The sequence below is a fragment of the Lipotes vexillifer genome, unplaced genomic scaffold (genome assembly GCF_000442215.2).
Source record: "Lipotes vexillifer unplaced genomic scaffold, Lipotes_vexillifer_v1.1 scaffold168, whole genome shotgun sequence".
NCBI classification, from domain to species: Eukaryota; Metazoa; Chordata; class Mammalia; order Artiodactyla; family Lipotidae; genus Lipotes; species Lipotes vexillifer.
The window spans coordinates 1,394,131-1,406,722 of NW_006773947.1; the positions used below are offsets into that span (position 1 = coordinate 1,394,131).

General features: G+C 37.5%; 1 protein-coding gene across 2 annotated transcripts in view; it reads left to right on the forward strand.

Annotated features, from left to right (window-relative positions):
• OSBPL1A (oxysterol binding protein like 1A) overlaps positions 1 to 12,592 on the forward strand; it is a 217,468-nt gene that overhangs the window by 82,279 nt on the left and 122,597 nt on the right. For both annotated transcript variants that reach the window (XM_007448592.1, XM_007448593.1), the window contains one exon: positions 8,939 to 9,045. In XM_007448592.1, coding sequence (XP_007448654.1) covers positions 8,939 to 9,045 — 107 coding nt within the window. The remainder of the gene's footprint in view (positions 1 to 8,938; positions 9,046 to 12,592) is intronic.

Below are 12,592 nucleotides of genomic sequence, written 5' to 3' on the forward strand. Positions count from 1 at the left end.
CCTGCTGAAACTCCTCGTGGGTACGTGTGGAACTTCTTATTTACTCCCCACCTCTTAGTTCCTCATTCTCTTTCTATTTTTCTGTTACCTACTGAGCAGTTTCCTCAGATCTGTTTTCTAGTTTCAGTTTCTTTCTCAGTTTGATCTATTTTGGCTGTTTAATCCTTTGACTTTCTAATCCTAATTGTATTTCGTAATTCTAGAAATTCTAGGTGATGGTTTTAAAGTTTTCATTTTTTCCATAGAAGCCTGCTCTTTCATGGTACATATATTTCGAACTTTATCTCTCATAATTTTAAGCGTGTAAAGTTAAAAGCCCTTTTCGGCATGTTCTTACATCTCAACTTGTTGTGGCTAACTGTCCCTTGGGATGGATTGTTTCCTTCACGGTGGATTTTAGCTTTTTATTGAGAGCTTGTTTTTTTCTGCCTCCTGGATTCTGGAAGTGTCCCTACACAGTAGTTCTGTGTCTGTTTCTCTTGAGGATGTAATAGTTTTAAAATTGGATTGCATATCTAGATGCAGCATGAGCTAGGGATTTCTATTTTTCATGATTCCCACCCACAGTACTAGGCAGAAAATGCCTTTCTTCACTGCTTCCCTGAGCCCATTTCTGCTTTCACTGGGGGTCAAGGCCTTGCTCTGCTTAGTGAGGCCAGAGCCATATCCCCCCGTCATGTAGGTGTGAAGGCACAGCTTTCAGCCCCTGCTTTATGTCCTTGCTGACCTCTGACACCCCTGTGCTTGGCCTTCCCTACCATGCCCTCACTGGCATGCGCCTCTTCTGTCAGCCTTGACTTTTCTGTGGGTTTCCAGCATATCTGGGATTTTGTTCTTTCAAACTCTGCTATATATTATTTAATTATTATTATTTTATCAGCATCTTTATGGGTTGGGGTTAGAGGGATGTTTCTCCATCAACTTAGTAAGCCAGGTACCACAAGTGTCCCATGCACTTTCTAATGTAAAATATATCAGTAATCCACAAATTGTATTGTCTAGAATAACAGCAGCCACATACAGCCTTTTTTTGTGCATTGTTCTGTATACTTTGCATATATTAACTCTTTTATTCCTTATAACAACCCAGTGTTAGCACATAACTATTATGTCCATTTTATAAATAAGCTAACAGGGGCACAGAGCGCTTAGGAAACTTGTCTTAGGTCACACAGCTAGTAAAAAACCAGACAGGGTGTGCCCCTGGGCACCCTGGCTCTAGAGACTGCTCTTAGCCAATAATGAGTCTGGACTAAATGGAGAAATCTATACTTACTCCTAAACTTTTGATCTATGAGCTAGAAAAGGTTACAGATTTTCATCCCTAGATCTGCATCTACAGTGAAAGGTAGAATTTGCTTGAGGATGGTCACTTGGCTGCTGTAGTTGAGGTGCTATTCAAATCTTTACAGTCTCCCGTTCAGAAGTTCGAGGGCACGGTGGGATTGATGCAAGGCTGAAGTTTCCAGCTTGCAACAAAGAAATCCTCTTTATTTTTACTGTCAATTTTTTTCTTCTCTTTTCTTGTCCCCAGGTTCTTTCTGGTATTTTTCATCTGAAAGAACACATGGCTGTTTGATACAATTTCCTGAGCCCAAACCTTGGAGTCATCTTAACCTTGGAGCGCATCCTTCCTGCGCAGCACGTTCTGTGTCTCCTTTGTCTCTCCATTGTCCCCTTCTTTGTCCCCCCATCAGTACACTGACGTAGGCCACAGCTGTCCTGCCTGTAGGCTGCAGCCCCTCTTGTCTGGCCATGCTGCCTCCAGGGAGTGTTCCACGGTGTGGTTTGAGAGGGGCCTCTAAAGACAGATCAGCTCTTGTGGCCTCCAGTGCCTTGGGGTAATTGCACTCTACCTTGACCTGTGTCTGCTCGCATCAGCAGTCTCACCTCTCACCTCTTCCTTCCTCTTACTCAGTGTTCAGTAGCACTGAACTTTTCTCATGCTTTAGGGTCTTGTTCCCCTTGTGTGAAGTATTAGCTTTTCCTCATCTTTTAAGTGCAGCTTCTAGAAGCTTCTTGGCTTCTCTCAGATGGGCCTAAGTGTTCTTATTATGTGTTTCCAAACCACCCTCCACTTTCCCTGTCATGGCACTAATCCCCTTTACTGTAGCACTTTGTGTTTCCATCTTGCCCTCTGGGCAGATCCAGCCTCCTCAGGTCTTAGAAGGGGTGGGAAGAGCAAGCAGAGCTCAGGCCACCACAGCTGCTCCTGCCCAGGTCTGTCATACGGGGCACTGGCGAGGGAGCTGCTGTCCCGGGTCCAGGCTTCCTTTCAGACAGCCAGGTTGAGGAGTCAAATAGAGATGCAAAGAGGTTATGAAACTAAGTGATTTATTACTCATATTTATTTTGCCCAGTCTATAGGAGAAAACATCATCAAATTCTCTCACTTTTCACCTTATCTGTTGGGGCACAGACCCTACTAGTGCTTCTCTCTTGACTTTGCTGGAGACAGAGTTCTGTGGGTCACATGTGACTCTACCTGAATCCTCTACTTTGTTGACTGGTTTTTCTCACAAGATCACTACCACAAATAAGGTTAGGAGCTCATTGCCAGAACAGTACAGTCAGGAGTGATGCAAATCCAATTATAGCCTTTATTTTTTCCTAATTAATTAATTAATTAATTAATTTTTGGCTGTGTTGGGTCTTTATTGCTGTGCGCGGGCTTTCTCTAGTTGTGGCGAGCGGGGGCTGCTCTTCATTGCAGTGCACAGGCTTCTCATTACAGTGGCTTCTCTTGTCATGGAGCACGGGCTCGATGCATGCGGGCTCAGTAGTTGTGGCACTCAGGCTCAGTAGTTCTGGCTTGCAGGCTCAGTAGTTGTGGCGCACGGGCTTAGTTGCTCTGCGGCGTGTGGGATCTTCCCGGACCAGAGCTCGAACCCGTGTCCCCTGCATTGACAGACAGATTCTTAACCACTGCGCCACCAGGGAACTCCCCAGTCGTAGCCTTTGATGGAGATTTTAATCAATAAAATCTTCCCCATTGCCTCCCTTCACTTTTTTCCTTATAAATTTATTTATTTTTATTTATTTATTTATTTTTGGCTGCGTTGGGTCTTTGTTGCTGTGCGTGGGCTTTCTCTAGTTGCAGGGAGTGGGGGCTGCTCTTCGTTGTGGTTGCGCGGGCTTCTCACTGCAGTGGCTTCTCTTGTTGCGGAGCACGGGCTGTAGGTGTGTGGGCTCAGTAGTTGTGGCTCTCGGGCTCTAGAGCACAGGCTCAGGAGTTGTGGTACACGGGCTTAATTGTTCCGTGGCATGTGGGATCTTGCCGGACCAGGACTCAGACCCATGTCCCCTGCATTGGCAGGCGGATTCTTAATCACTGCACCACCAGGGAAGCCCTCCGTTCACTCTTATTTGCAAAAGAATGCAAAATACATTTCATAGTTCTGTTGGTTTCTTCCCTGTTTTGACCCCAAAAGGTCTTCCTAACTGGTACACTCTTTTCTAAAATTTTAAATTAATTCAATTTATTTTTCCAACAAATATGTTTTTCCCTCTTACTATTCTAAAGACACCGTCTGATCAATACTGTTCATTCAATAATAATTGTTTTATTTTCTGTTTTCCTTGCTAGACTGCAAGTTTTGTAAGGACAAAAGCTGTTTCTCAGTTACTTATGCCCTATCTCCAGCACCTGGAGTGTAGTGCCTGCCACATGGTAGCCACTCAATAAATGGTAGATGCAAATCCTCTAACCTCTCGAGTTCTCATAATTCTGAGGCTCTCTTCTTCTCAGGACCAGTATTTTCAGTACTATCTGAAAATAATAGTTATAGATGTTTTGGATATGTTCATTTTATTGGGCATTGTATTTAACAATAAAAAAGCTTATTCTTCAAGATCAGGCTCAAATCCCATTACTTTTATCAAACTTCACTTTATTACTGCATCCCATAATGGTAACTGTTTTCTCTGAATATGTAACATTTTTTATGTATGTACAATTTGTTTGCTATTTATATCTTATAACATCCCTTTTATTATCTTCTTATTCTTACTTACCTCATGCCTCAACTCATTTAACACATGCTGTTCTGAACTATATATTTCATACTTCTGTTGCAACTAGTGTAAGTTGTATAGATGTAGACATACAGATCGAATGGTTAGTGGTACTTGTTTAGTGGGTGATTGATTTCAAGCTAATCATCTTAATTTGAACAAGAAACAGATAAATTTATATTCTTACATCTTATATAACGTTACCAATCTCGATTTTTTTTTAAGTTACGGCTTTATGTAGTAGAAGTTTTTTAGAAGAATAGTTGATTTTTATGTGCAGACATCTTTTTCTCCATTTTGAGGAGAGAGTACTGATTTTCTTGAGGCATTTATATAATTCCAGTTGAGTATGAGATAACTTTAAAAACACCTCTTCTCATGCAGGTTAGATCATGTCTCCCATGCACGTAGTCAGATGCACTGCATTTTTTTCACCACAAGAAATTGTCTTATTTTGATATTTTCTTTATTTCCTATGACCTTAGCTTTGTCACTAGATAGTTTTGGGACTTTATTCTCTCTGCTCTTTGTGTTTACTTTAAAAAAAACACACACACACACACACTTAAGGCAGCACTGTTCCCAGAAGGACTAGGTAGAGGAAATGAAATACCATTCATCCAGTTTATTTTTTTAAAATATCTTATCCCCAGTGATAGAAATATTTGAGTGAATGTTGAAAATCAAGCAAACTATATTTTCTTAGGCCTCAAGTAAAAAGAAAATGTAGTTTTAAATAATTTATCAATCTGCCCTAATTAGCCAACCTGTAGTGATATAAATGAAAATGTTAGTATCTTATATATTTTCAAACTAAAATACAGTAAGTCTTTTGATGTAAAATTAAATAATCCAGAGCTATTTGGATTTTCTATGTAAGCCATGGGAATAAAATATTTTTATTATTTTTCTTAGTCTTTTAACATTTGAGTCTTTGTACAAAGTTTCAGTGCATGGTATTTGGGGGCTTAAAGAGGTTTAGAGTTTACTGAGGGTAGAAGAGATTCAGCATACGTACAATACCCATGTTCTCTATTACAACTGGATGTGGCTACTTTTGGAGTCCAGTAGGAGAGGTCACATCCCATAGTGATATTTAAGGATGGCTCAATGGGGAGGATGGCATTTAAACTTGGCCTTGAAAAAAAAAGTTTTAGTTAAGTGGGGAAACTTCTGAATATGAATAATTATTATTTCCATTATTCACAGAAGATGGAACATCTTTAACAAAGGTTTAGAAGCAGTAAAATATAATAGGTTAATATTTCTAGGAACACAAATAGTTCCAGGAAAACCGTCTCGCTGAAGCTGACTGTTTATGGAACGATTTAAATGTTAGTCTAAGGAGTGTGGACTTTTTCTGTATAAGGAGAACAATGGAAGTTTTCTGTGTTAGGGTTTAGTTTGTTAACAAGAAACAAGCTCTTCCCCACTAGTTTTAAAACTTACCCAATTAAAAATTGTACAGTGTAATCATGAAGACGACAGATGGTGAGCTTTTTATACATGTCTCTAAAGTTAAGCTTTTCACATATGATCTTCCAGCATCTTTCCCAAGTTCAACAATATTTTTAGTACAAAAAATAACTTTTTTTTCCTCAAATTAACAGTGTCCAGTTCTCAGAGTAGGCCAGGTATGTTAACATACTGGCCGTTTTGCATTTATTTATTATGGCTCAGTCTCTAAATATTAGTTGGCTAAAACATATTTGCAGTGATTTCCCAGTTGGTAACTTTTCTGGAGGCTTAGCCATTTTCCTTTTATGTAATCAGTATGCAGACGACATTGTATAAGAGGCACGCCAGTGTGAACCGACTGTCCCTGATATGCAGCACTGCCCAGAGTATTTGCCAGAGTCCACGGTTTTTACACCGTCCCACTGTGCAAGTTAATATTAATTCCGACATCTTGTTTGAATACTAGCTTGTCAGACAAGTTATGTAACTTTTGACTCTGTTTTGGACAGAAGAATTTGACACACTCTGAATAATAGATTCTTATAAACTTGCCTTAATATATATTTCTTAGAATATCTTTTGAAAGCTTGCAGAGTCAGTTTTGTTTAAAAATTTGTAAAATTCTCCTTAAAATTTATTTAGAGATTTAATATTTTATGCTAATCAACAAGTATCTTAAGTGAGATATCTAAAACATAGACAAAACTGGAGATGGTTAAGGATGTGATGGCATTTAATAAAAAGAAATGTATCCATGCATGGCTGTGCTACCATCTTCCTATCCTTTGTGCCATGAAAATGGAAAATTTCTAGATTACCCAGATGATTTCTGGAAGGCAGAGGCTGTGTCTGTTACTTCTTGTGCATCTCCTCACATCCCTGGTCCCCAGCTCTGTGTAAGACATCTGTTGAGGTACTATTTAAGTCACATGGCATCTAGCATATGGTACTCTCTTTTGCTGTTTAGCAACTAAGTACAGAATAAATCTTCACGGTGTGTATCAAAGATTCAAAAAGAAACAGTATGTAAAGTTAAAATTATTTTAGAATATAGTAGTTTTCAATTATTAGGGTATTATTAAGAATAGGTAGGAAATTCTATTCCATAAGATGAAAAATATAAAATGTCATTTGGTGTTTATATCCAGATGTTAATGAAAGACTTATTACTTTCATTCACTCTGACCTTTTCCTTTATTTTTCTTTTTTTATAAATTTATTTATTTAATTTTGGTTGCGTTGGGTCTTCGTTGCTGCACACGGGCTTTCTCTAGCTGTGGCGAGCGGACACTATTCGTTGCAGTGCACAGCCTTCTCACTGCAGTGGCTTCTCCTGTTGCGGAGCATGGGCTCTAGGCGTGCAGGCTTCAGGAGTTGTGGCACACAGGCTTCAGTAGTTGCAGCACACGGGTTTGGTAGTTGTGGCTCACGGGTTCTAGAGCTCAGGCTCAGCAGTTGTGGTGCACAGGCTTAGTTGCTCCACGGCAAGTGGGATCTTCCTGGACCAGGGCTCGAACCCGTGTCCCCTGCATTGGCAGGCGGATTCTTAACCACTGTGCCACCAGGGAAGTCCCTGACCTTTCCCTTTTGTTGCCCACTTTTGCCTTATGAGGTTTTTTTTATTTGTTTGTTTGTTTTTGCGGTACGCGGGCCTCTCACTGCTGTGGCCTCTCCCATTGCAGAGCACAGACTCCGGACGCGCAGGCCCAGCGGCCATGGCTCACGGGCCCAGCCGCTCTGCGGCATGTGGGATCTTCCCGGACCGGGGCACAAACCCCCATCCCCTGTGTTGGCAGGCGGACTTTCAACCACTGAGCCACCAGGGAAACCCTGACTTATATGAGTTTTGAGAAATAATATTTCCAAGAAAAGGACTTGTCTTTGCTAAAATAAATCATGTTCATATAAAAAATTTGGAAATTTTAAAAAACAAAGCAGAGCAGTACAACTTTATCACTTAGAATAATGGCTAAATAATTTGTCATATGTTCTCTGTAGATTTTATTTTTCTTTCCATTTCCCATTTGAAAACTTTTGTTTCTTGATGGGACCCACTGTTTTATGGCCTAATCATTGCAAATTGCTGGCATTTGGATTTACCTGATTCTTTGTTTATTGACCTTGTTTACCATGTTTTAAGAATAGTATTTTAGGTAAATCAAAATTACTTAAAATACATAGGATGCTACAGATTTAATTGTTTTTCTCTTTTAAGTTATTTTTTCTTAAAGCTTTCTTAATTTTTTTTATTTGATGGAAGGGACAGATGTAAAGGATCTAAGGTATAATCAACATAAAATCCCAAGCTATTTCAACTAAGTACATTTCTGTCACATTAATCTGGACAGGATATGACATTTCACTTAAGTGACGTGTGTGTATTTTACAGCTTTCTCTTGCCAGCGTTATGTTAATTTTGTTTTGTTGGTTTGTTTTCCGTAATGGTAACGTGGATTTAAGATTTTCTTTAAGGGTCCAGGGGAGATACTGATATTATCATTTATTTCCCAATTTAACATATACTGAAAGATGCTAGACCTTGACAGGGACATATCTTTGAGAGTGAAAGACCTATTTATACGAAACATTTATCCAAATAAGAAGTAGAGGAGGGCTTCCCTGGTGGCGCAGTGGTTAAGAATCCGCCTGCCAATGCAGGGGACAAGGGTTCAAGCCCTGGTCTGGGAAGTTCACACATGCTGTGGAGCAGCAAAGCCTGTGTGCCACAACTCCTGAGCCTGCACTCTAGAGCCCGCGAGCCACAGCTGTGGAAGCCTGTGTGCCTAGAGCCCGTGCTCCGCAACAAGAGAAGCCAATGCAACGAGAAGCACCACAATGAAAAGTAGCCCCCGCTCACTGCAACTAGAGAAAGCACGCATGTAGCAAGGAAGACACAATGCAGCCAAAAATAAATAAATAAATAAATAAATTTTTAGAAATCATATTAAAAACCTGTTACTGAGATTTAAAAAAAAAAGTAGGGGAAGGTGAGTTAATGCCGCCCTCAGATCTGTTAGCCATCATTGTCAACTACAGAATTATTTTTGTCTCTTTTTAGCACTTTGTCTTTGAATAAAATTACTTATCTAGTAATGAATATCATGAAAGGAAATGTTAATGTTTTATAAGTAATGATATCAGTCCTTCTTGACAGCTGTTTTTTCTTAAACATTATATTATTTATTCCTATGAACCTTTTTTTTTTTTTTTAATAGGTCCTGGCTCTTCTCCTTTTAGGATATAGGCTTTTCTAAGTCAAGGCTTTGTTCTTTTTCTGTACTAACTTATGTGCCCTGCATAAAGTAGGTGCTTAATTATGATGCCCAAGGAATATACTATATGCTTTGCTTATTAAGGCAGCTAGAAGGAAACATGAGGTTAGTAGATACAAAAATACGTTTATGGTCTTAGTTTACTTTAAGATTACTTAAAGTCCTACTCATTTTATTTATTTTTTTATTTATAGAAATGCTTCCATCATTCCTTCAGAAAGTTGAAGTTGTCTCTGAAGCTTCTAGAGAAACTTGTGTAGCTTTGAGTGATTGCCTTAATCTCTTCACCAAACAAGAAGGGGTAGGTAGTTTGGAACTGAATTTTTTAAATAATTGTTTGGGTGTCACACTTGATCATCCAATACATCATTGCTTTCAAACTGTCCAAAGGTAGGAGAAAATAGAGTTAATAAAGGCAACGACAGTTTCATTTTTCACCAAAAGTTAGAACTTATTCTTGATTAAGCAGAATAATTCTGAAATAACTTGTGTTCATATCATTTAATTTGTTTATGTACCCATATTTAACAAGTATGTTTAAAGTTGATCTACTCAGGGTTGTCTTGACATTTTGATAAGACGGACTGTGAAAATATTCTAGAAACAAAACGTCTCTATATGAAAAATATATACTTTTATTTAGAAAATAGATTGTTATCATACTTACTTAATGATGAACTCAGCTTAATGGATGAAATTTTTTTTTGTGCTTTTTGCTGCTTGCTCTCTCCCTTTTAAAAATTTGCCATTTGATCTTCCAAATATGAGTAAAAGTGGTATGCCATCCATTAGTAACTCTTTTTCTAAGGACTGAAAAGTCATTAAGGTGTGGTTTCTTTTTTTATATAAATTTATTTATTTATTTTTGGCTGTGTTGGGTCTTCGTTTCTGTGCAAGGGCTTTCTCTAGTTGCGGAGAGCGGGGGCCACTCTTCATCGCGGTGCGCGGGCCTCTCACTATCGTGGCCTCTCTTGTTGCGGAGCACAGGCTCCAGACTCGCAGGCTCAGTAGTTGTGGCGCACGGGCCCAGTTGCTCTGCGGCATGTGGGATCTTCCCAGACCAGGGCTCGAACCCATGTCCCCTGCATTGGCAGGCAGATTCTCAGCCACTGCGCCACCAGGGAAGCCCCAGGTGTGTTTTGCCTGAACTAAGATTTTTCTTTTTTATGTTTTTTCCTTCATTTTCATGATTTTAATTCAAGCCAAGTAGTAATAGGCTTTGTTTTGCATTTAATTTCTACACATGTTTAATCTTCAACTTTTTAGATTAAGACACCAAATTTCTTTGTTTTTTTTTAGGTTCCACATATATGTAAAATCATATGGTATTTGTTTTTCCCTTGACTTACTTCACTTAGCACAATACTCTCCAAGGTCACTGACTTTCTTATTCTTGTTACAATTGATTTGTGCCTTTTGGTTAGAGATTAGGTTTTGGTGTTAAAACAAGATAGATGAAAATGGTCTTATATATGTTTCTCTTATATGTAAGGATCTAAAATTTTATTTTCCCATCATTAAAATAAGAAACCTTGTGAATTCATGTGAAATTTTGAAAATGCTGTTTGTTGTGTATACCACAAATTCCATAATTATTTTATTTGGAGAATAAGAAAAAATATGTAATAATAATCTGAATTCATTTAAAACAAACTTACAGAAAGTCTTTCAACAGAATTCTATTAAATACCATGGGAAAACATAATTGTTCATTAAACATGTTAACTAGTTGATTCTCCTAATCGTGTTTGAAAATATCCTTTCTCAGCATTTCTATTTTTGGTGCTTTGCAAATTTCATATTCTATCTTGTTTAAATGAGGAATGATTTAGTGACCTAAATAAATCCAAATAGGATGATAGAATTGCAGAACATTGCAGAACAGAACAAATTATGATGTTACAGGATTCAGGTAATATTACCTTGTAAAACTAAATTCACATCTCCTGTGTGGTATCTGATGAATGTATTGATAACTTTTTTGTTCTCGGGTTGTATAGTTTTAAGGTGAACACTAGATTAGAAGTACTTTAATTTCTGAAGAAGCCAACATATCCTAATCTTTAACAGATTAAAAAAAAAATAGCCTAGGTAATCACCTCTGTGTGTAAATTTACATGTGCAAGAATATTAGCCTAAAGTTTAGCCTAATTAACCTCTTTACGCCTTTAAAATTAGTCATCAGGATTAAGTAAGATAATTGTAAGCAAAATGCTTAGCATAGTTTCTGACACATAGTAAGTCCTGAGTGTAAGTCCACGGTTGTTATTGTAGGATGCTGTCTAATTAACACTTGTGACCCCTTTTCTCTGGTGGCATCTTGGAGCTTCTGTGTCTTTAACATTGGTTTTATCTTGTTTGGGGAGGAGGTGGTGTTGTTTAAAGAAAATTTATTTGACTGTGGAATGAGTGTGTTTTGCCTGAACTAAGATTTTTCTTTTTTATGTTTTTTCCTTCATTTTCATGATTTTAATTCAAGCCAAGTAGTAATAGGCTTTGTTTTGCATTTAATTTCTACACATGTTTAATCTTCAACTTTTTAGATTAAGACACCAAATTTCTTTGTTTTTTTTTAGGTTCCACATATATGTAAAATCATATGGTATTTGTTTTTCCCTTGACTTACTTCACTTAGCACAATACTCTCCAAGGTCACTGACTTTCTTATTCTTGTTACAATTGATTTGTGCCTTTTGGTTAGAGATTAGGTTTTGGTGTTAAAACAAGATAGATGAAAATGGTCTTATATATGTTTCTCTTATATGTAAGGATCTAAAATTTTATTTTCCCATCATTAAAATAAGAAACCTTGTGAATTCATGTGAAATTTTGAAAATGCTGTTTGTTGTGTATACCACAAATTCCATAATTATTTTATTTGGAGAATAAGAAAAAATATGTAATAATAATCTGAATTCATTTAAAACAAACTTACAGAAAGTCTTTCAACAGAATTCTATTAAATACCATGGGAAAACATAATTGTTCATTAAACATGTTAACTAGTTGATTCTCCTAATCGTGTTTGAAAATATCCTTTCTCAGCATTTCTATTTTTGGTGCTTTGCAAATTTCATATTCTATCTTGTTTAAATGAGGAATGATTTAGTGACCTAAATAAATCCAAATAGGATGATAGAATTGCAGAACATTGCAGAACAGAACAAATTATGATGTTACAGGATTCAGGTAATATTACCTTGTAAAACTAAATTCACATCTCCTGTGTGGTATCTGATGAATGTATTGATAACTTTTTTGTTCTCGGGTTGTATAGTTTTAAGGTGAACACTAGATTAGAAGTACTTTAATTTCTGAAGAAGCCAACATATCCTAATCTTTAACAGATTAAAAAAAAAATAGCCTAGGTAATCACCTCTGTGTGTAAATTTACATGTGCAAGAATATTAGCCTAAAGTTTAGCCTAATTAACCTCTTTACGCCTTTAAAATTAGTCATCAGGATTAAGTAAGATAATTGTAAGCAAAATGCTTAGCATAGTTTCTGACACATAGTAAGTCCTGAGTGTAAGTCCACGGTTGTTATTGTAGGATGCTGTCTAATTAACACTTGTGACCCCTTTTCTCTGGTGGCATCTTGGAGCTTCTGTGTCTTTAACATTGGTTTTATCTTGTTTGGGGAGGAGGTGGTGTTGTTTAAAGAAAATTTATTTGACTGTGGAATGATTGTGTTGTGTTTCCATCCTTCTTATTTAAGAGATGATGGGCTACTTAAGTTCTCTGAACTTTGATACCTTCATCTTTCATATAAGACAGACCATGTAGAAAGTCATTAAGAGCCCTGGTCTGAAAGTCTAATGGGCCTCTTTTAAATCTCAGTCTTTCCCT